The sequence below is a fragment of the Ambystoma mexicanum genome, chromosome 8, assembly GCF_040938575.1.
Source record: "Ambystoma mexicanum isolate Mex_15411 chromosome 8, UKY_AmexF1_1, whole genome shotgun sequence".
NCBI classification, from domain to species: domain Eukaryota; kingdom Metazoa; phylum Chordata; class Amphibia; order Caudata; family Ambystomatidae; genus Ambystoma; species Ambystoma mexicanum.
Window position 1 is genome coordinate 1428279435 of NC_090929.1, and position 23728 is coordinate 1428303162.

The 23728-nt window shown below is 49.1% G+C and overlaps 1 protein-coding gene across 2 annotated transcripts in view; it reads left to right on the plus strand.

Annotated features, from left to right (window-relative positions):
- MMS19 (MMS19 homolog, cytosolic iron-sulfur assembly component) overlaps nt 1–23728 on the plus strand; it is a 1998114-nt gene that overhangs the window by 1529734 nt on the left and 444652 nt on the right. For both annotated transcript variants that reach the window (XM_069611573.1, XM_069611574.1), the window contains exon 23: nt 2062–2188. In XM_069611573.1, coding sequence (XP_069467674.1) covers nt 2062–2188 — 127 coding nt within the window. The remainder of the gene's footprint in view (nt 1–2061; nt 2189–23728) is intronic.

The window sequence follows — 23728 nt, forward strand, 5'->3', positions numbered from 1 at the left end:
AGCTATCGGCCGATAATTTTTGGGGTCGGTTCGATCGCCTTTTTTGAAAATTGGTACTACAATGGCACACCGCCAGGAGGAAGGTATTTGTTTCGTCTGGAGGATGGTTCGGAATAATAAGTAGCAGATATCTGCCCATAGTTCTGGGTGTTGTTTTAGGTGTTGATTTGTTAGACCATCTGGTCCTGGTGCTCTCGATGTGCTTAATTTTTGAATGTTTCTGTAGATTTCCTCTTTTTTTATTTCAATTGACCACTCATGTTCTGAAGATGGTGAAGTTCTTATGTTGGGTTGTTTATTATTGAATGTTTCTGCGTAGTGTCTGTTCCATTGAGCTTCTGAGATCGTCGATTTCATGATGGCTCCCTGGGGTATTGATGTGTTATTCATCAAGGCCCAAAAATCTCTAGTCTTTCTTTTAGCCAGTACTTCCATCATAATTTCGGCATCTCTCTGTAACATGATGTGTTTGTGGCTGATTAGCCAGTTCTTATAGGTTTGTTTCAGATGTCTTATCCTGCTTTGATTATTTGTATTGGACTTGTTTTTTAACGTTCTCAGTGCTTTTTTCAGATTTTTTTTCTTTTCGTTAACTTCTGCATCCCATACATGGAGCTGTGTAAAATCTGGTCGTGCCTTAGAGTATTTTTTATCTCGGTATATCTCTAATAGAGTTGTATATTCGATTTGTTCCATTTTTGTTGTATTTTCGAGCGATTTCCTTAGTGAGATGATATTATTTTCACTCAATCTTAGCCTATTACGACCAGGACCTATTTCGAGTGTCAATAATTCTTTGACAGCTGGTCTTCTGGGTTCGTTTGATTTCAAATACAGCTTTACTATGCTATGGTCGCTAGTCTTCATTTCGATGATTTTAAGAGATAAGACCTCGCTTCTTAGGATTCCGTCTACGAAGATATAGTCAATTGTTGAGTTTTGCGAAAGCCTTCTCCAGGTTGGATGGGCAGGAATGTCCCCTGGCGTATTGCCGTTCAGCAAGTGTAAGTCCCAAACTTTCATCTCTTGCATCCATCGTCTGGCTGCTTGTTCACCTTTAGTATTTTTTTTCTTCAAGGGGATTATTTATAATAGACAGACAATTTATGTTTAGGTCTCCACATACTAAGATGTTTATATCCTTTTCGTTCCTTTTGATATTACAAATTAATTCTGAGATGGTTTCCATAAAATTATCTAATAGTGTTGTTGCATGTTGCCAATATATATTAATCAGTATTACTACTTTATTTTTGTTCACGTCTTTCTCCGGTAGTTTCACTTTACACACTTGTATATATGGTGACACAGTAGTGTGAGATAGAATACGTAAACCACTTTTTACTTTGGCGAGAATTAACATTCCTGACATGGGTCGTCCCTTTTCCCCTTTAATTGCTCTGTTGAAGGCTATCTCAAAGCCGTCTGCTACTGGAGGTTCCAGTAGCCAAGTCTCTTGTAAACAGAGCAAGTCTATGTCCATCAGTTCATTAGATGTATTTTCAAATAGATGTGAGTGTCCTCGTGTGTTCCATGATGCGATACATATATTACCAGTCTCCTTGATCTTTGGGCATTAGCTGTTTTTTGTGTTATTTATAGTTTTAGCAACCCATGACCAGTCCATGTCTTCCTTTTGTGAATTGATTGCTTTCTTGATTTTGGAGTATCTCTGCTCAGTCGATACTTCAACTAGCTCTGTTTCTGTAGTTTGTGTTTTGTTAATGATGTGGCACTTAGAAGGAGCATTTTTGTTTTTTGAGTATAATTCTTCATAAAATCTTAACTATTGTTATTTGGTTGGAGGTGACACATAATCCTGTAAGTAAGTGCTTACACAAACCAGTCCCTTGCACGGTTCCCTGCATGCTCATCATCTGCTAGCATTTAATGAATACCAAAACTAAAATGTACAAATCTTTGAGTCTTCAAAGAGTGAGAGCATTCCTGAAGCTCTGGTCTCCAATCAAATTTATTCTGATGTCTTCTAGCTTGTGTTTTGTGTGTTTTGAAATCTTTTGTTTGAGTTGTTTTCCATTTGTTTTTGTTAATGCTTTGCAGGTGCTAATACCAAACCAGGGGAGATTATTGCTTCATTTGCTATCACTGAGCAGCCGCTCCTCCTGCCCCTTCGTTTATACCTCTGCTTCCAAGTGCTTTGCAGGATTGGTGAACAAGTGCCCTGCAGGTAAGAATAAAGTTTATCCTTTTGATTGCGTTTCCCCTCGAAAGAAAGTTCCTTGTGCACATTTGAGTTACATTATCTTAATTTCTTACTTGGTTAAAAAAATGCTTAATTAACGGATAGTCATTAATTTGATTTAGGTATCCATGATTGCATTATTTCAGTACTCGAGGTGTCTTCCACAACTGGCCACTCACTTGTTTTCTTCATCCTGTAGTTTCATCCATAACAGCAAGAAATATGTTCCAAATCCTCCTCCTGTTAGAGCATGGAACCAAAATTTCAACAGCAGTTCTGTTTACATTTGGACTTTCTTTTCCCCTGTCAATGGGGGTGGGACCTTGCATTGCTCCTTTCTATAAAGTGAGTGTTGGGAAATAATCCTGTTATTGGTTGTTCTGATGTCCTATTTTATAAAAACCTCAAATACCCCACCCCCTTGTTTTTCTCTGATCTTTGACCTTAATTATGTGGTCGGAGAGACTTCAGCTGAAGTCCCTCTGCCACCCCTTACTATCCTATGGCAGCCCATGTGGTTTCTAGGACTGGGGTGCTTTTTCAGCACCCCGTTTTGGCCCTACAGGGATTATAGCTCTACATTAGTTTTGTGGAGCAGGCGGATAGAAACCCATTGTGTTTAGGCGCATTATAAATACCCAATATAAGATAGCTGCTCTGATTAAGTTTTAGCATCACCCTTGCAAGTGGGATATCCTCTCCAGTGCTAGGGGTGCCCTCACTCATTTATGGGGGTGCTGGCGAACCATGTTTCGGAAATTTCCCTTTGTGCTTTTGGGCCCCTTTCTTGGCAGGTGGTGAGAGCCTGTGCTCTTGGCTTTCCTGGGTTTTCATTTTTCAAAAACTTTGTAATCTGGCTTAGATGTAGTTGCCTGAGCTGCCTTTTGAACGTGAGTACTCGCATACCAGTCAGCAGCCTTTCCAAGCTTCCTTGGATCTGTGATACCCTTGTCCACTAGTTGCTAGTGTAATTCCATTTCACTGTTCTTAATTTCCCCTTTTATCTCCGCCACCAGAACCACGTCCTTAAATAGGGGAGTTGGGTAATTCCATTTCCACAGGCCCGAGTGGGCCCTTTCTCTGGACAATGTTAGTAACATTGGGGTATGGTCAGAGAGTAAAATCGGACCCAACTGTATGATTTTTGCCGTACCCAGTAGCCTGCTTGACAGCCATATGAAATCTATCCTTGAGTGTGAACGATGGGCGTGTGAATAAAAGGTAAACCCCTCTTTGTCCCCTTCTAGTTCCCTCCAAGCGTCCACTAACAAGAGATCTGCCATTCTTTCTTTGAGATGGCCGACGGCCCTCCCTGATGTGGTTATTGTCTCCTGTTCCTAACCGTAATGGGGTCCCAGGTCAAATTAAAATCCCTGTCAGTATTATTAATGTTGTCGCAAAACCTTCCAATCGATGTAATGCGGAGAGAATGTATTTCTCCTGACCTGTGTTAGGTGCATAGATCGTGGCTATCGTTAAGTTTTCCCCTTTCCCTTCCAGCGTGGCGGCTAAAAATCTACCCTGATCATCAACATCCTTCCCCGTTAACTTTATATCTAAACAGTCTTTCAGCGCTACGAGTACCGCTGCTTTTATACCCGATTGTGTTGATTGCAACATTCTCGAGTAGCCCCAAATCCTAATTCTATTCCTATCCTTTGTCTGGATATGAGTTTCTTGCAGGGCAACAATATCCAGCCGCTCCCGCCTAACAAACCTCTCCACTCTTTTCCTTTTCACAACTGAGTTCAGGCCATTAACATTCAGCGAGATAATCTTCAGCTCTCCTGAGACTGCCATGTTACTTAGGACTAAAGTAGTGACTCTCGGCGCTCAGGGTCGCGCCCATCTTTGCCCCCTCCTTCTCCAACCCCCTCTTTTCCCTTCTTCTTTTGACAAAAGGACTGAATCCTCAAACCCTTACCCCCCCCACCTACCCCACCCCCTTCCCTACCCCTGGTGGGACGGACCAACGGGCCTCTAGCCCCCCTCGACTCCCCATCTCGAGAGTTGGTCCACTAGGCACCCACCGATGAACCCCCGCGGGATACCCCAATCCCATTCCAAGATTTGCTCCTCCCTTCCCGACAAGCCCCCACATGGCAATAACACACACAAGGCGATTACCGTCAGCTTCTGTTTCGCCCTCCTCAGGCCCTCATGTCAACCCTGGCCAGGTATTGGTCTGTTAACGGTGTTACTCTCCCTCTGCGACCTGGCTCCTCTGGAGGCCCCAGTCTCCCGCCGGAGAGGCCAGCCCGTTCGCTGCCCGGGAGCTCCCCCTCCGGGCTTTCCTGGGTCGGGCCTTAGACCATTCCCACGGCTTACTTGACATTCTCTGTGGGGTGGTCGACGCAGGTGACAGAGTCCCCTCCACATCCAGGCCCAATAGTGCCAGGCCCTGATCGCAGGACGTGATCTTCTGATGCTTCCCCTGAAATTTGAAGGTCAGGGCAAAGGAGTGAGCCCATCTGTAGCGTATTCCCCTATCATGTAGGTGGGCAAAGAAAGGCCTCATCCTCCTTCTCTTCATGAGTTGCTTGTGCCAAATCCAGGTATAGGGCTATCTCAGACCCATTGTAAGTAATCAGCTTTGTCTTCCTATCCTTCCCTAGTATCCACTCCTTCACTGCGTAGGAGTGCAGCACCACTAGAACGTCTCTTGGCCTCAGACCCGGCTCTTTCCTCCTGGGACCCAATCTGTGGATCCTGTCGAAGATTATTTCTTTCGTGGCTTCAGACTCCAAGAGCTCCGCAAAGATATCCTGCGCTACCTGCTTTAAATCTTGATCCACTGTTGTCTCCGGCAGTCCTTTTATACGTATGTTGGAATGGCGTGACCTGTTTTCCAGGTCCTCCGACTGGAGTTCTACGTTTTGAGTGGCTGTCGCCAGGGTTTCCAGTAACGCTTCCGCCTTTCGCGCATCCTTTGCCAGCTCCTGGATAGCCCTTCCATTGGTATCTACCCGCTGTTCCACCCTGCCAATGTCTCTTGATTTCCTGCAATCCTCCTGTGAGAGCCTCCCGCAGAGCGTCCATTTGTTTCTGGCCCGCCGCATTAATCTGATCCACTATTTCTGTGAGGAGAAGCTTCAGCGAGGAGTGCGTGACCGGTGCGTTAAGCTCCTCTTGGGGCCCTATCCTCTGCTCCTCATTGTCCCAAACTGTGAGATGCTGGGCAAGGGCTTCTGCCGCTTCTCTACTCCATATTTTCGTAAGATCTCCCTCCTGTGTCGTCTTCGTGCTCTTGGGCATTGGGGCAGTGTCCTTGTTCCTGTGCTTAGACATTTTGTTTCAGAATATGGCGCCCTCCGTGTATGCCCCACTCTTGCACGTGGGAGCGTCCCGGGAACCCTTTCACTCGTTGCAATGGCTAATCCACGCAGACCCCCAATCGGGGTTGGTCGCCCCGAAGCTTCCCTCTGCTCTGAGGGAGAAGGCGGTGTGCCCAGACCTCGCTGGGGGAGGGGATTCTCCCTTCAATTGGAGCTTAGTCCACTTGTCTGTCCCTGGTGGCAGACGCCCACCAGTCCACTGATCCAGGCGCTGCTCTTCTCAAGGATGGTTTAAAATGATTCTGGAGGAAGCCTCCCACTCCCTCTGCGCCTTGGGTGTCGGCGTGTGTCTCCTCCCTCCCAAGGACACCCCAACAGAGCCGGGCTCCCTCGACCACGGGTCCCAAAAAGTCACGCTTGCACAATACAATAAGCTCAGTTCCGGCAGGGCTGCCGCACGTACCTTCAAGCCCTCAGGGCGGGCGACTGCTCCAGCGGGTCCCAGCACCGGTCTCCCAGTGTCAACACCACCGGAGGACAGGACCGCCAGATCCCCGCCCGTTCCTCCTCCACCGGTGCTCCTGCTCTTCACACTCTTCCTAGGGAGCAACTGGTTCTGTCCCCTCTCGTCTCTGCGCACTGCGCTCCAGACTGCTCGGGCGCCACCAGCCCCCACCTCTGGGCTATTTCACACCGGGCTCGGCACCAGTCCCGAAGTTGACCCGTCGCCCTGCCACAACTGTTGACCCCGCCAGACCCCGCCGTGCTCACACTGTCCAAGCGGCCGGCGGGTGCTCCTCTCTTCCTCCTCGGGGGCCGACGATGCTCCTCACACCGGAGCTAGGCTGCCGACCAGCCAGGCAGCGCCGAGCGCCCCTCGCGCCGGCAAGCCGCTGCTTTCTCCGCAGTGCACCTCTTCGGATCCGCCATGGGCGCTGAGGTCCCAGAGTGGGTAGAGCGTTCGTCTCTTTTCTGTTGCCTTCAGAGACCCCGGATCCGCTCCACTGATGATACCGCTGCCACCGGGCCGCTCAAAATGCGCTGCGCCAGCACCAACTATCGCGCCTGGGGAGGGCTGCGGTTCAAAAAGCGTTTGGCAGGGGCTCGCAGGTCCGGAGTGTTAGGGAGAATTCTCTGTTTGGGCTGAATTTCCCTACCTAGTGAGTCCCCCAGCAGCTTTGCTGGATTTCTGGGGTTTCTTTTTTTCTCCTGCCAAGAGTGAGACTCTTTTACCCTCACTCTTGGACCTGTTGAAGTGTGTTTTCTTGGTTAAACCTTGTGTTGAATGGGCTATGGGGTCTTTTACTCCATAGGGCCTCATGTATTTTTGTGATGTGGGTCACACAGCACCCTCTGTGCCGTGACCCAGGGGTCTCCTAGGGACTCCCCAACATAGACTCCATACCCTGGGACTGACTACTGTCTCCTAGGGCATGTAAAGTCACCAAAGACTTTGCTAGTCTTGAATCCTGAACAGAACCAGTACAAACCATCATATTGTGGACGTACTGGCTGGGGCAATTCGATTGCCCCAGGGTCTGTTAGTCGAGGGGGCACGTCTCCGTCCCCCCTGATCGAGTTTTGGCTGGTGGCAGTGGAAACTACTTTTTATATTCGACCGCGAATATTTCCCTATGGGATTTCCCATTGTTTTAGGCTAACACATTTAATTATTTATTTACGGTAGCCTTAAACATACCGCCGGTTTATATATTTATTATTATAACTCCGGTTGGTACTTTTTGCCAAAACTTGATTCTAAAATGGCGTTGGCGTTCGCCTCTGTAACTCTGACCCAAAGTGGAACCCTTTGGTCCGGAGCACAGTGGACGCGGTGTTCAAGCACCGATGGCCATCTTGGAATCCCCCATTTCACCGTTCTTAAGGATATTCTCACATGCAATCAAATTGAACATGCCCTCAAATGTGACAACTTTGTTACCTGTAACCCATCCATTCAAATACATCAAGGATTGATGCTCAAATGCCTCAAATTGTCCTATTTTCTTGGTGAGCTCTCTAAAGCTTCTCAGGTACTGCTCGGGGTCTTGCAGAACTTACTGAGGACAGAAGCCTTCATTTTCTTATAAATGGGGCCTCTCTTCAGAAGCCAACTGAATAATATCAGTATCCACCATTGGCAGATTGCTCATTAGGGCTGCACCCCACAACTCTTCTTCCACATCCTGTGAGCTGGGTTGCAGTTTATTTCAATGCCTTATGATCCCGATGTAGCAGTATGGCAGACATTGGAGTACTAATGCCTTTTTTAAATTGTCTTCTCTTCCATTTTGTTTTTGGCCATCACTTTGTTTGGGGAAAAACACAAGGGAGCCCTAAAATGACGGTTGTGCAAGCATGGGCTCCTTCTGAACCTACCCCTGCACCCTCTGGTTTGGACTGTTTCCTTGCATCAGACATCCACATCCCAGTACACAGACTGTATGGGTGGAACCTTTAGTGGTTGCCAGTTTTTAGAGACAGTCTGATTGGTTTGCCACCAATACTCTGCTTTTTGTGTGATTGATGGTCCATGAGTGAATGTGTATTTTCATGAATGGCTGGAATAATATACAAACTCTGTGAAAACAGTTCAAGGGGTTATTTATTTTTAAGGCTGCAAGATGTTCCACTAAGGGATTTTCTTGACTCGTCCCACAGTCTCCCATGGGTTCCCACCACTCTAGCCCAGGCTTCCCTATTTTCTGGGATGACACTATAGATCAGTATAACCCACTGTCTAAACTTCTCTGTTGGTGAGAGCCTACAGGCAGCAGCCTTATCTACATCACTCCCTCCTGGCTTTTATGAGGAGGCCCTACTCTCTTGGTGCCCCACAATGTGATCAATTTGGGTTTGAGATGGTACCTCACCCTTCACAATCTCCCCTTCACTCCTTTCCCTGATCTTGCCCATCTCTCCCTGTTCTCCTTTGACCTGTCTCTCGCTCGCTTGTTCTCTCCGTCCCCCCTCCCTCCCTCTGGTCTTCTCAATTCCTCCTTCTCCCTTTCTCTCTCCACTACCACTTCTCCTCCCACGTATCTCCAACTCCTCCTCTGCACCGATCCTCTCTTCCACTCACTTCATCCTTCCATTCAAAACTCTCTCTCCTCTCTAATCCCACTCTCTCTCAAACATCCTTTCTTACACACGCACAATCACACATTCTCGCAACCACAGTTTCACCCTTTAACACTTGGTACCACTGTCCCTCACTTTTAACTTTACCTGCGCTCGTATCAAAAAACCACCACAGACTTCTTAACACTCCGCTCCACCCTAATCCTTCTGCTTGGTCTCTCAGTTCACCATCACACCACCTGGTCTCACCCTAATACATTTCAATGTGTCTCGTTTCCGATTACTTTTTATACCCATGACTTCCTGTTTTGTTCCTCCCCTGTTGGTCCTGTGCCTCACCTGACTCTATTGGCCAATCTTAATTTATTCTTTTCCCTGGGGCTGGGTCATCACATTGCTCGGCTTTAAAAGACACTTTTAGCTGTTCTTGCTTCTTGTGCACATCTTTTCGTGAAGTCTGCTCAAGTCGCTGTTCATCTGCCTTCCTCTTCTGCTTTTGCTGTGGTAAATTATATTTCATGCAGTTTCACTTGACGCTGAGGGTGCACTGGTTCTTTCATGGTGTGTCTGAGATTCAGCATCTCTCTCTTGCTGCTTGGCAGGTTTCTATGTAAATTAACAAGTGGGGTCCTGGGAGTCCCTCTGCCAGACATTAGTCCTGGTTGCGAGAGACTTACCCAGAGTCTTTAGCTCACTATCTTTCACAGAGAAGAAATATCCCAAACATATCAGTCTTTGTCCTGCCCTGGGGCAGTCCAGCACCGAAATGCTAGGCAATTCTCCTCTGAACAAGAGTACCAACAGCATCCCCAGACACGTGTTTCGGTCTGGTTGGACCTCATCAGTAGGGAGGAGCTGTGCCTCTCTAAGAATAGTGAGCAAGGGGTCCACGTCTGGATTCCCCTAGTAACTTAGGGTGAGAGTTTTTAGCTCACTATCTTTCACAGAGAAGAAATATCCCAAACATATCAGTCTTTGTCCTGCCCTGGGAGGTGGGTGTTTGGGATATTTCTTCTCTGTGAAAGATAGTGAGCTAAAGACTCTGGGTAAGTCCCTCGTAACCAGGACTAATGTCTGGCAGAGGGACTCCCAGGACCCCCCTTGTTAATTTGCATTTTTAAGTAACTTTGGGACTCACCCTAAGTTACTAGGGGAATCCAGACGTGGACCCCTTGATCACTACTCTTAGAGAGGCACAGATCCAGCCTACTGATGAGGTCCAACCAGACCGAAACACGTGTCTGGGGTTTCTGTTGGTACTCTTGTTCAGAGGAGAATTGCCTAGCATTTCGGTGCTGGACTGCCCCAGGGCAGGACAAAGACTGATATGTTTGGGATATTTCTTCTCTGTGAAAGATAGTGAGCTAAAGACTCTGGCTAAGTCTCTCGTAACCAGGACTAATGTCTGGCAGAGGGACTCCCAGGACCCCCCTTGTTAATTGGCAGGTTTCTATGCCACTGAGTTGCATTCTAGATCTGTGGTCCTACAAGTAATAAAAGAGAACTCTTGTCAGAAAAGAGGCTGGAAGGCTTTGAGTGATCGACAGGGGTGCCATCAATATCAAGCCAGGAACATTTACACAACATATATACACTTTGAATGTACTATTTCCACATCCTTGTGTCAGTGCTTGTGTATTCACTTTAAGGACAAAAGCAATGCAGCCCTCCTGGCCTAACCCTAATTGAGCCAGGGGCTACACTAGTACATGAATGTGATGCAGGACTTGAAAGTTCCAGAGACAATCAGGAGCACAGGCTAAAATGCTAGCCTTTACGCCTAATCTCGAACTCTCTAGAAGGAACACATGAAGAATATCACTGTCTAGTTAAGGGCCTCTTGGTTATTTCCATAGGAATTCAAGATCAGTCCCGGCCCACACAGCAGATATCTTTGACCTCATAACATCCAACGACCTTGACCTGCTTGCCATCACGGAAATGTGGCTCCATCCCAGTGCTGGCCCAGCCCTTTCCATTGCCATCCACCCCTGGTTTCACCACCTTAAGATGTGATAGAGCCACAATAATATGAGGTGGCGTCGCCCTCATCTTTAAAAACACCCTCACCATCAGTCTCTCAAACCAATGTCATCACCAATTGTTAATCCCTACTCACTAAGATATGTCGCCTACCGACTCCATCACACTCCTCCTTGTCTATCGTACACCTGGCCTCAGACCCACTTGCAAAGACAACTTAATGCCGAGTATCTTCACCTCCATCAAACCCAGTCCAAAATCATAATCCTTGGGGACCTCAACCTAGGACTCAACAACCGAGCTGACACCTTGGCCACCAGCGTAGCCTTGGCCCTCAACCATGCCGGCTTCGCATATGGCTCTCTCGAGCCCACCCATGACCAAGGCTGCACCTTGCATTGGTTAAGCAACCTTAACTGCAACTCCATCACCCCATTCAGCTTCCACCCCATTTAAGACATGGACGTCTCCAGGATCCTCAAGAACCTCAAACTATCACGCTGTAAAGGTGATTCCTGTCCAACGCCCATCATCAAAGACTGTGCCGGGACACTCATACCCCTCTTCACAGCCATTATCAATGGATCCTTCTCTACCAGCTTCCCTGAAGGAAGCATGGGTCCTACCACTACTCACAAACCTTCCCTAGACCCATCCATCCGACAAACTACTGCTCCATTACCACAGTTCCCTACCGCCTGAAGATCCTGGATTGTGTTGCCTACACCCAGGTCCAACAGCATCTAGAGGAAAACCATATTCTGGGGACTCGCCCATTGGGATTCTGCCCCAAGCTTGGAACTGAAACTGCCTTACTAGATCTGAAAATAGAAATCAATAACATCAAAGACACTGGCAAACAAGCCTTCCTGATGATACTAGACCCCTCTACAGCATTCAATCTGTTAGACCACAAAATCCTTTGTTCTCAACTAACTTCAACAGGTAACTTCTCGCCATCAGCCTCCGACTGGGTGAGATCCTTCTGAGCAGACAGATCCTCCCTTGTCTTCATGAACGACTTCTCTGCCCAACCTGTTTCTGTCTCGCCCCCACTCTCTACAATATTTACACTACTCCTCTTCGACCACCTTGACCTTCTAGGCATCTCCTACACAAACTATGCTGATGATGGGCAGCTCCTTATCCCACACTCTGGATCCTATGCCCAGGACTCAGCAACCATAGACGCTGTCTATGAGCGCATTAAAAACTGGATGGCCTCCCACCAACTTTGTCTCAAAGACGACAAAATGGAAATCTTCATCGTCCGCTCAATCCCAACACTGCTGAACATTGATCCAGCCTACAAAGAATTCACCATTGATGGTAAGCGCATCACCACCTCCACCACTGCCAAAACCCTGGGGGTTTACCTGGATGCCAACCTCAACTTCTCGGGCACGTGAACTCCATCACCTCAGCAGCAGCCTACACAACCAAACTGCTTCATGCCAGCAGGCCCTTCCTCTCAACTCCTAACCGCCTTACAAGTGCAAGAACCATCACTGGAGCCAAGCTTGATTATTTCAATGCCTTATTTACCGGCACATCTGAACGGAACCTAAGTAAACTCCAGACGATCCAGAATAATGCCCTCTGAGCTGCCATTTCTCGAAAGCCAGGAGAGCTGTACACTGGCTGCCCATCTGGGAACAGATTAAATTTAAGACGTACTCTTACGTCACGTCCCCTTTTCTCCATACTGCATGGGCGTCCCTTCCAAGGGACGGGAGACAGAACCTTTTTCACCAGAAAAAAAACCTTATTCCCCTATAAATTTAGAGGCGCACGGGGGAGCGGCCCAGGGAGAATACGCTGCCCTGACTCCGCCCTCCGGCGCTACACCTCAGTCCCCTTTTCTGCACCGACGGGAACAGGCCGAATTCACCAGCGCTCCTGGGTTTGGCTTCGGCCATGTAATTCCACGCGCGGATAGTTCTTCTGTTCTTTTTTGGGTGTCTTTTTATCATTCGGGTCCTCAGGCGCCACGCTCCTCCCCGGCGCATGTCGACTTCCACAGGGTTCAGCAGGTGTCCATCCTGCAACAGGCTCTTCCCAACTTCAGACCCCCACGTCCTCTGCCTACGTTGCCTTGGCCCAGACCACGGTTGGCAAGCTTGTTCAGCATCTGGCTCGGTTCATCGAAAGCGTTGAACAGACTAGCCAGGTGGAGGAAGCTCTTCCAGAAGTCGCCTCCAGAGGACCTCAAGAACTTTGTGAAACACTGAGCCAGGCCCAAGCTAGGGCCGCTATTTTCCATCGCACCCCACAAAGGAGACTCCTTCCTAAGGACTCTCCCGTGTGGGAGGGACCTCTCAGGTCCTTGTACAAGCACGTGCACCGAGGCTGCTTCAGCTACCGGCCGAGGGATCCTTGGATCCTCCCGGTGACAGTGTTGAGGGACCAGAAGGTTCTTGTACCGGATCATCCAAGGGGCTCCGCCCTTGTACTGGCAATATGGCCGATGGGCTATGCCACAGTACCGGCAATACATCTGAAGGGGCGCCTAAACGCAGACCAACCGACCCCCGGGTTGAGGGTGTCACACCTACCGGGCCTAGGCCCGAGTAGCAGGGTAGGCCTCGTGATCCACGCACAAGAGTCCTAGACGAGGCTGGGCCCGCCGAGCAACACTCCACCCACTCCGGTGTGAAGGTGGAAACCTGTCATACATACCTCACAGCCATCGGGGCTTACAGGAACTCTGAGGAGGGGACCTTCTCCTCCTCCAATCCTATTGTCAAGAAGCATTTGATGGGGCTCACAAGGCTCTGCCCGCCAGTCAAGAAGCTGCACCCCTTGTGGGACCTCACTATTGTCTTGGGCACCCTGGCGCACAAACCGTTTGAGTCAATGGCGTCTGCGGGCATCAGGCTGGTCACCATCAAGACAGCCTTGCTAGTTGGCCTCACCTCGGCCCGTAGAGTCGGCGAATTCCAGGCACTGGTCGCCTCGGAACAGTAATACCACCTTTGACACGGACAAAGTAGTCCTGCATCCGGCTAACATGCATGCCCACGCAGTCAGGGCCAAGGCAACGGCATCGCATTCCCTTGGCAAGTCATAAGCAGGGCGGCCACTTGGGCCACTCCCTCAGCTTTCTGCAAGCATTGCTGTTTGGATGCCGGCTTTAGGTCTGATGCAGCTTTCAGACAGGCGGTTCTTAGAAACCTCTTTGCTTTAGGAGGGTCTCCTCTCCACCCTGGGGCTACATTCAGTTGTAATCACCCATGCAGTATGGAGGAAAGGGGACGGGACGTAAGAGTAATTATAAGTTCCTTAGTCCCCTTTCCTCCATACGTCTCACCATCCTCCCCCCTTATAATACTGGTGTCATTAGGCAATGTTAAATCTGTTGTCGATGCCTCAATAGGGACTGAAGTGTGGCACTGGAGGGCAGAGTCAGGGCAGCACATGCTCCCTGGGCCGCACCCTGCGCACCTCTAAAATTAAAGGGGAAGACGATTTTTTCTGGTGAAAAATGTTCCGTCTTCCGTCCCTTGGAAGGGACGCCCATGCAGTATGGAGGAAAGCAGACTAAGGACTAAGAGTACGTTGGTCACTACAGTGAGTAACTTTTAATTTATCCCTGGTCCACCCCTGTCTCTCTAACACTGTCCCGACCTACCTGTCATGGTGTGTAGAGAAATACACCCCTACCGGCCCTCTGAGATCGTCCTGAAGACCCCAAGTTCAACCACCTCTCAGCAGTGGGCAAGAGCTTCCCAGTCATGGCAGCTAAACTTTGGAACAATCTGCCACTTACTTTCAGAAAAGAATAGGCCTACTGGACCTTCCCCAGAAACCTGAAAACGTGGCTGTTCAACTGACTATACGCAAGTGGAGTAACTTTGCTAAACTTACGCCCACTAAAACTGTTGCATCCCCCTCTGTCTTGCTCCACCCCCTTTTAACTTCCTTCTCTATTGTAAAATGTAACTTTTAATGTACCTCGTTTCAACTAATGTAACCTGTAACCTTGCAACCCAATGTAACTAATGTACCTAACTAATGCACCCCAATGAAACTAGCGCTGAGATACCCAAGGGTTTTGTGCGCTGAAACAAATGTATAAATAAATAAGTGTTCACAGTTCAGTCCGAGCCCCCAAGAATAGAGTACAAAGCAAATGTCTGTTCTGCTGAAATGGGGAAAGCTAGGTAAGTCCAGTACTCTCCATAGGTCCAGCATTGGCAGCAAACGCCCCCATGTAACCCCAGAGAAAGACCCCCAAAGGAATGACCCAGGGTAACGAGGGAGAGCCAGCAACCCCAGAACAAGATGCAACCAAGCAGATCAATGGCGAAAGGCGGATTGAAGATATCTGCAGAGATGTTTGCCCAGCGGGACACCATAGGGCAAGTTTAAGGAATAAGCCACCAACCCAGGGCTGAGAGCGAAGTACACACAGCATTGGTTCTCAAAAACAGTTCCTGTAAGGTGGAACAAACCCAGCAGATAAAGCTGTTTTTTGTTGTTGTTGCAGGGCAAGGAAATGGCTACAGTAAACTAGGTACTTGAATCTTGAGCTAATAACTATCCAACAGCCTAAAAGAGAATTTGGCCTTCCCAGAAATAATTGGACCCACCATTCAGAGGCAAAGGTAGCCGCGTGGATGGCTCCAGGAAGAAAGTGCAACCTGATCAAGCACGTCCCTGCGGCCTGATGGTCACAAGCAAAAGGTGTCTCAGTACAGATAAGTTGGTGGACGACGCAGAGGAGGCTAAGTGTTGAAGTCCCAACACTTCCAGGTAATGGCAGCTTTCAACCCCTGGCAGTAAATGTGGGAAGCACCAGTAAAACGTCCCGGACCATTGTCCCAAGATTCTCAAAATCGGCTACTACGATTTTCAGCACCAAAATATTCCAGCAGGTAAGTCTGTCTTCTGTTCTTCCAGAAATCACCTAGAATTGAGGTAAGGAGCAGGGTCACCCCTAATATTCCACACATACACTGTAAGGCCTAAGGCCAGCCTTTCAATCACCCAAACAGGCAAAAAACAAAGGTAGAGGTAGCCAGCCACTCAGGCTGGCCCCTAAAATCTGGCCATGACCCAGACATCCCTTAGGATGTGTGTTGGCCATGGCAAAGGACCAGTTTAAACTAGTGAAAATCACTTGGACGGTGCACACTGGGCTCACAAATAGTCCACATGTGTACGACTACCAAGAAACTAAATGTCTGAGCGCAAGTCTTAAAGTACACTGGGGAGCCAAGATGGCTGCCAAGGGGAGAGCTGCGTATTACGTGTGCTCTCGCCCCCGGGGCTGCCAACAATAAAGAATCGACATTAGAGCCTCCCCCGGGGTGGTGTTATCCTTGTAATTGGGAAGAAAAGCAGTGTTAAGCATGCGTGACAGCTGGGATCGGGGAGCCCCGCTGAGCAGCCGGCACATAGGGAGGCTGGATTGCCAGTGGCACACATCGGGGACAGGGGCTTGCAGAGCCTATCACCCGCCACATATCCGCAGCAGGCTGTATCCCCGCAGGAAAACCCTGCAACGACGCAGAGCCTGACAAGCAGCCGTAGCACAATTGGGACGAGGCATAGAAAGGACCGGGGCTACACTCTCCCCCCCCCCCCCCCTTACCCTCTTCGATTTCCATCCCCCCCCCCCCTCCTCCCAGTGACAACAGGCCCACAAGGCAGGACTAAAAAGTAAAAGCGGATGTTAGGCAGAAACCTGTGCAGTTCCCTCCGGGACCACTGCAAAAGATTTAAGACTACAGGTGTTTGGCAGTAAACCCACTTGGTAGCAGTCTGTACCACACAGATTCACTTGGTAGCTGTGGCTGAGCAGTCAGACTTCGCTCAAGAAGAGTTAGGCAGTATACAGAGTATTCACAATAGGTCAAAATAACATATTAGAACAAGTAAACACTGACCAGAGCTTGGTGTAAAAGAGATATAATTATTTATTTAAAACCACATCTAGAAAAACACACAGGCACTAATAAGCAATTCAAAAACACGGTCACTAAAAGATATACACTCCCTTAGAAGAATTTTAGACAAGTCTTAAGTAAAGCCCCACTTATTTTCAGACAGCGGTGAGCGCTTAATGCAGATGGCACTCTAATAATTTGTTTTAAAAGGGAGAGAAAATCAGAGTATAATATTAAACAGATCCCAACACTTTCATAAGAACAAAACAAGAGAGGAAGGCAAGTAAAACCGTGAAGTTAGAGTTCAGAAGGCCGGATCCACTTTAAGAGGATCAGAACGAAATGTGTCCAAGGTCACACGGTTGAGGTGCACAAGAGTCTTGCAAAGGTTCAAAAAGAGTTGGACCAAAAGAAAGGGACCAGTTAGAAGGTCAAGGCGGCCAGCCCAGTCCAGAAGGTTAAGGGATTATTATTAACTTATAGCAATCTTTAGAAAGGTAGGCCTGGCGGACACGGTACCTTTAAGTGGTGAGAATACTCCAGCGGGGGCAGTTGTTCCTGGCAGCAGATGCAAGTCAGTGCTTCGTCCGGGGGAAGAGAGGATCTCGTCGGGGAGGAAGACAGGAGTCCGTTGCACTGCCAGGGAAGAAACCAGCCGCGGAGTTCTCAGGTAAAAGGAGCGGTGCTTTTATTCGCGGTCCAGTGGTAAGTGGCTATCCGTTTGCCGGGGTGCTTGGCACGGGCAATTCGACCACAAGACGGCCTAGGATGCGAAGAGAAGAAGGTAAACTGGTTGTGCCCACCAGTCAGGGGAAGAAGCCTCTCCAGCCGGGAGATCTTCTCTGTCGTCGGGAAGTGGTGAGTCGGTTCCGCAGGGCTCCACCGGTGGTGTCGTCGTGGTAGGTCGGCTCAGCTTCTCCCTTGTCGGATTCTCCGGTCCTGTGGCGACTTCTGAAGTTCCAGTCCCCAAAGCCCTGCTTTTATGCAGCACACCCCCATTCACTCAGCCTAGCTGTCAATCAAACATGCTAAGTGGTGAGCCGGCCGGCTCACCACTTGGGCCAATCACACCAGAGTGCGACTTGAGTTACCAAGGCAACTCAGTCCAGGGTGCATAAACCCCCTCCCACACCCCCTGTGGTACCCAGACAGAGTGGCACCACTTTTGGAGGCTTCTGTGGAGAAGCCCGCCAAAAAGTGGAACAAAGGGCTCGACTTGGGTTGGAGACACAGAAGAGAACACAAACGTCATTTTAGAATAGAGTCCTGGCAAAAAATACCAACCGGCGAATTCATATTAAATAAATAAACCGGCGGTATGTTCGAGGCTATGAGAATTGAATAATTAAAGTTGGTAGCCTTCAACAATGGGAAGATCCCATAGGGATATATTCGCGGTCGAATATAAAAAGTAGTTTCCACTGCCACCAGCCAAAACTCGATCAGTGGGGACGGAGACGTGCCCCCTCGACTAACAGACCCCGGGGCAATCGAATTGCCCCAACCAGTACGTCCACAATATGATGGTTTGTACTGGTTTCTGTTCATAATTTGGGACTAGTAAAGCCAATGGTGACTTTACATGCCCTGGGAGACAGTAGTCAGTCCCAGGGTATGGAGTCTATGGTGGGGTGTCACTATGACACCCCTGTGTTACTGCACGGAGGGTGTTGTGTAACACACATAGGAAAAACACATGAGACCCTATGGAGTAAAGGACCCCATAGCCCATAAAACACATTAACAGTCAAAGGAACACCATAAATCATGTCCAAGAGTGGGAGAAAAAGAGTCTCACTCTTGGCAGGAGAAACAAAAAAAACTCCAGAAATCCAGCAAAGCTGCTGGGGGACTCACTAGGTTAGGAAATTCAGCCTAAAGAGAGAATTCTCCCTAAGAGCGGATATCCGGGAGAACGGAGCCAGTGTGTCTGTGGTCTGACACAGGATCAAGCAGGCAGTGTACCTGAGGTGCAGGAAAGTGGTGAAAGCGACCCATGTCTGAGAAAGGCAACAGCTGAGACCTCCGACCCCATCGGCATGGAGACCAGGCGGACCCTGCTTCCCACCACATCAGCACTTGAAGGTGGAAACAGAGGATAGAGTTGCCTGGATCACCCGGTTGAGGTGAGGAGGAAGTGGCATATAATCCAGGCCCCTCGGTGAGTTCACCCGAGGACATAGGGGCAAAGAGCCCTGTGGGTGTTCCCCCACAGCCCCTGTGGCAACCGTCTCAGCCAAGCTGCAAGTAATGAGTCCAGGGGGACATGAGGAAAGAGTGCTCACCGCCCGGCTACAGGGCACCCACCGGGGAGGGGGAGAACAAGGAGTAAAGAGCCACACTATTACAACTAGAGTCGGGCACAGGCGTACGGGTGCCCCTTGGCATGATACGGGTGTGCGCCTTGCAGTTGAAAGACCAGCAGTGGAGGGGATGGAAGCGGGTAGCAAGAAATCCGAGAAGTTTGAATTGCCTGGACAAGAGGGGGCCTTGAATCCCCCTTGCTGCATTGAAGAGGAGTAACATGTCGAAAGGAAAAGGAAAGGACCCGTTGACGGCCCCTGAACCAGGGAAGAAGGTACAAGAGGGAAATTTGCAGAGACTTTGGCATAGGGAAGAGGACTCCCCGATCGGGGCGATCACGGTCTGTTGAACCAGGGGGAAACGGGAAAAATTAGGGGCCTCCCTCAAGAGAAGAAAAAGGTGGTAACATAGGAGGTCCTCCATCAATACTTCGAGGACTTGGGAGAGAAGATAGCGGACACCAATCAGTCCCAGCTGAGTCTGATGTGGCGGGAACTCTCTCACGCCCTGCAAGAGGTGAAAGGGCAATGTCAAAGCTGCAGGAGCATGTGGACGCTACAGAAAATGGGTTGCAGGAGGTGATGGAGGATACCCGAAAGGTAGACTAATTGTTGACACAGCTTGCTAGGGCCACGTAGGCGCTGGAGACAGAGTGAGGACCTGGAAAATCACTCTCGGAGGTCCAAAATAAGAATTAAAGGTCTGGGCTTAGGGGGTGGTGGATAAGGACTTATGACTGATGGCTCAACAGGTGTTTGCAGACCTTCTCTGAGATGAAGATTGGTCCACTATTGAACTGGACCACATCCATAGAGTGGGACCTAGAAGGGGTGAGCCCAGGACCAGACCCAGGGACGTTGTGGTGCCATTGCATCAGTACAGACACAAAGAGAAAATCCTGGCGGCCGGTCAGAAAGCTCAATAGATCAATGGGTCAGACTTGGCCCAAACCACCCTGACAAAGCGTAGGCTGATGGGGACTGTGCTGCAGGCTCTGATTCGGGCGGAAATACATTACAAGTGGACCTTTCCCTTTGGACTGCTTTTTGAATGGGAGTGAAAGCAGCACAGAATCGCCACCTGTGAAGAGGGGATGCAGATCCTACAGATGGAAGAGGGACCGCCAACGAGCGAGCAAAGAACAAGGGGTGACACAATCAAAAGGAAGAAGTGGGAATGGACAATATCTTCAAAGAAAGGAGCTAAACAGCGAGCTCCTTGAGGCCCAGGGGTACCGTCACCTGGGGAAGATGGGAGAGGTAGAACAGGCAATACTGCTGTGCTGAGACTATGGTGGGTGTTAGGCAACAGGGAAGCACACCCGGGAGAGGCACCGGGGGAGCGGGGGTGTTGCTATCTTGGTTTGGCTATGGGTTTAGGGGGGTCCCGCAGGAAATTAGTCTGGGAAGTTAAAGGGTTAACTCACCGGGGACAAGTAGGAAGGTGGAACAGTTTTTGAGGAGGGAGAATGCAGACAGGTTTGCGCTTCAGGATACACATGTTAGGAAGGTGGATAAGCAAAAGCTCTGAAAGGGTACTGCCGTTTGTTTCAGGCCAATGATAAGGGAAAACGGAGCAGAGAGCTCTTGGCTCTATGCACACAGCCAGGTCTATGGGTTGCAGAGACAAAGGGAGATCTGGAGGGCAGATATATTTTGGCCAACATCTGGGATGGCAAAGGGGACGGGCTGGTGACAATCTGCCCCCACTGTGGGGTTCCTGAGGATGGCTGTGGGAGATCTAGAGAAGTTTGCAAAGGGTAGGATAATACTTACAAGAGATTTCAATTTTGTGTGGGTCCCCGACAGAGACAGGATTGCAAGAATATACCACAATCAGAGGATCCCAACCAAGAAGAAAACGAAAGAGGGGATGGAAAGGCTGGGTATGGTGGGCACATGGAGGGAACTAAAGTAGGGGGGATAGTGGGTACATGTTTTATTCCGACATCCATAGGTCTTTTTCAAGAATAGATTATGTATGGGTGGCTCGCACCCTCTTGGGACTGGTGGGTGATATGCTGGTGAGGGCAATAGCACTGTCTGACCATGCTCCGATCAGTATGGCGCTGCGTAGGCAGAGCGGAGGTCCGGGACTCTGGAGATGGAAACTTCCAGAGCACCTCCTCGATGACCCAGTATTTTGCGAGGAGCTGAGGAGTTGAATAAAAGATTTTATTTACGACAAACACTTCGCAGGGAATGGAAGCACACACCGCCTGGGATGCATTTAAGGCCACCCTGAGGGGGGAGCTGATAGCTAGAAAAGTGCAGAGGGATAGGCAAAGAAGCTCACTAGAGAAGGATCTCGAAAAACAATTTAAAGTGGGTAATGTCCAAAATGGAGAATGATGCAGGTAATGCAAGCATGAAGGAATATAGGGTGATTGGGTGCCAGCTTGACAACCTCCAAACTAAAAGGGCAGACCAATATTTCCAATAGCTCCAACAAAACCTCTATGTTAAAGCCAATAAGGCAGATACATTATTGGCTAGACAATTAAGGAGAAAAGAGGGTTCCAAGGTGGTAGTGAAAATAAGGTCCGGAGTGTACCTCAAATTACGGCATTTTAAACACCTTCAGTGAGTTCTACTCCAGCCTGTATTCTCTGAAGGAAGTGGCACAGAGTACTTGGCGAGGTTGTCATTGCATAAGATATCCCATGAGGAATGGGAGGAGCTGGGGGGACAACCACTCTGGAAGAGGTGCAGGCCTCAATTCGGTCGCTGCCAAAGGGGAAGGCCTCAGGGCCAGATGGCTAACTGGTCATATTTTATTAAACTTTCCAGGGGGTCCCGATACCGATTTTGGTATCCTTCAATTCTTTTGGGGAGACAGGGAGAATCGCTCCGTCTTTGGAGGAGGCCAAAGTGGTTCTGCTCTTGAATCCCAACAAAGACCCGCAGCCCTGTGGGTCATATCGTCCCTCTCCCTAATTAACCTATATGCAATATTAGACACCAAGATATTGGTGAACCGGCTTGAGAAGCTGCTCCTGCAGTTGATCAGTGAGGATCAATCAGGATTCATTAAAAATAGGCAGGCTTCGGACAATACACGCAGGGTGTGCCATCTCATTGAGAAGGCCACCTTGACCGGCAATCCAGCGGTTTTGGCTTTAGATGCAGAGAAAGCCTTCGACCGGGTTGAGTGGGTGTTTCTTTTCCGCACAACGTAGGCTATGGGGTTGGGACACTGGTTATACACATGGTGAGGGCATACTGTAGGGACCCAACTCTCCACCTTGCTATAAATGGCCAGTTATTGGGGACTATATCGATTTCCAGGGGCACGAAGCAGGAGGGCCCACTCTCCCCGCTCCTATATGCTATTTATTTGGAGCCTTCACTTTCCCGTATTAGAAACCCCGGAGATAACGGGGATTGAGTTCAGCAGGAGATTCCACAAGGAGATCGCTTTGCAGATGACGTGTTGCTAGCGGTCACGAATTCGGAGTCCGCACTGCCAGTGTTATGGAATGTATTGGATCAATTTGGTGGGGTTGCAGGCCTAAAAATGAATCTCCACAAATCGGAGATGCTCAGCCTGACCCTGTCTGATGAAAGGGCATTGGGTCTGAAGGCAAGGTGCCCCTACGTGTTTGTCTCCGGGAAGTGTCCGCTACTTGAATCCAGCTTACAGGGTCGTTGGGCGGGATATATAAAGCAAATTATCCACCTCTCCTGAAGATAGTTGCGTAATTGAGGCAGAGGGGCATCTATCGAGTTTGCAGTTGGGGAGGGTTAAAGTTCTGAAGATGGTGGTCCTTCCAAAGGTCCTCTATCACTTTCAGGCTCTTCCTGTGAAAGTCCCGCTCCACTTCTTTAAGGAACTTCAGGGACAGGTAAGCAAGTTTCTTTGGAACAATTAAAAAGTTGCGTGTGTCCATGGGCTTGTTGATGGCTCCCACCCACAGGGGGGTGGGGGAAGCAAACGTCTATTACTTGACAGCTCAGATTAGAGTAATAAGAGAGTGGTTTAGAACGGAACAGCAAAAGGTATGGGGTAGCATGGACAGGGCAGAGGTGAGGCAGCCGGTTGATGGGGTTATATGGTGTCCTAAGGCAGATAGGCCAGAAAACATCTACAGGAGTCAGATCACGGCCCTAGTGGGCAAAGAGTGGCACGCTCTGGTTAAGAAGGTGGGATTGACATTTTGCGAACACCTTTACAAATTTGAGACCAGGCATGGGGAGATGTAAATTAACAGCTACATGAACGAGACAAATATGACCAAACTCCCACTAGGCAAAACTGAACTATTAGAGTCCCTGATAACAGCGGACGAGATTGAGAACACTATCGAACGCCTACCCCTAGGAAAGACCCCTGGAAATGACAGGTACACTGCAGGATTTTATAAGACCTTCCTTGGATCCGTCCTCCCCTTCATGGTAGAACTGTTCAACCACATTCTTCAGACGGTATTAGTACCGGAATCCTTTTCGCAGGCACTCATTTCCGTCATTCCTAAAGATGGTAAGGACCCCAGACGATACACTTCCTACCGACCCATCTCCTTGCTTAATATTGATGCTAAGATTTACACATGCGTATTAGCAGCAAGACTCGAAACACATATGGCAGCCCTGATGCACCCTGACCAGATTGTATTTATTCTTGGACGACAAGGAGCCAACACCACCCGTAAAACCCTACACCTGATAAACGAAGCCTGGAAAATGACGAACGCCCCCTCTCTGCTGTCCATAGATGCAGAGAAAGCGTTTGACAGAGTGGAATGGAACTTTTTGGAGGCAGTGTTGCGCAAAATAGGACTTGGCCTTTCATTCAGGAGAGGGGTAAAAGCGGTATACACATCCCCAAAGGCGTCAGTGATGGTAAACTCGGAATACTCAAGATGGTTCACCCTCGAAAGAGGCACAAGACAAGGGTGCCCTCTCTCAGCGATATTGTTCGCTCTCTCGTTGGTACCGCTGGCCCAAAAGCTTCGAGCTGACAGCATGGCCGAAGGTTTGAAGGTCCAAGGT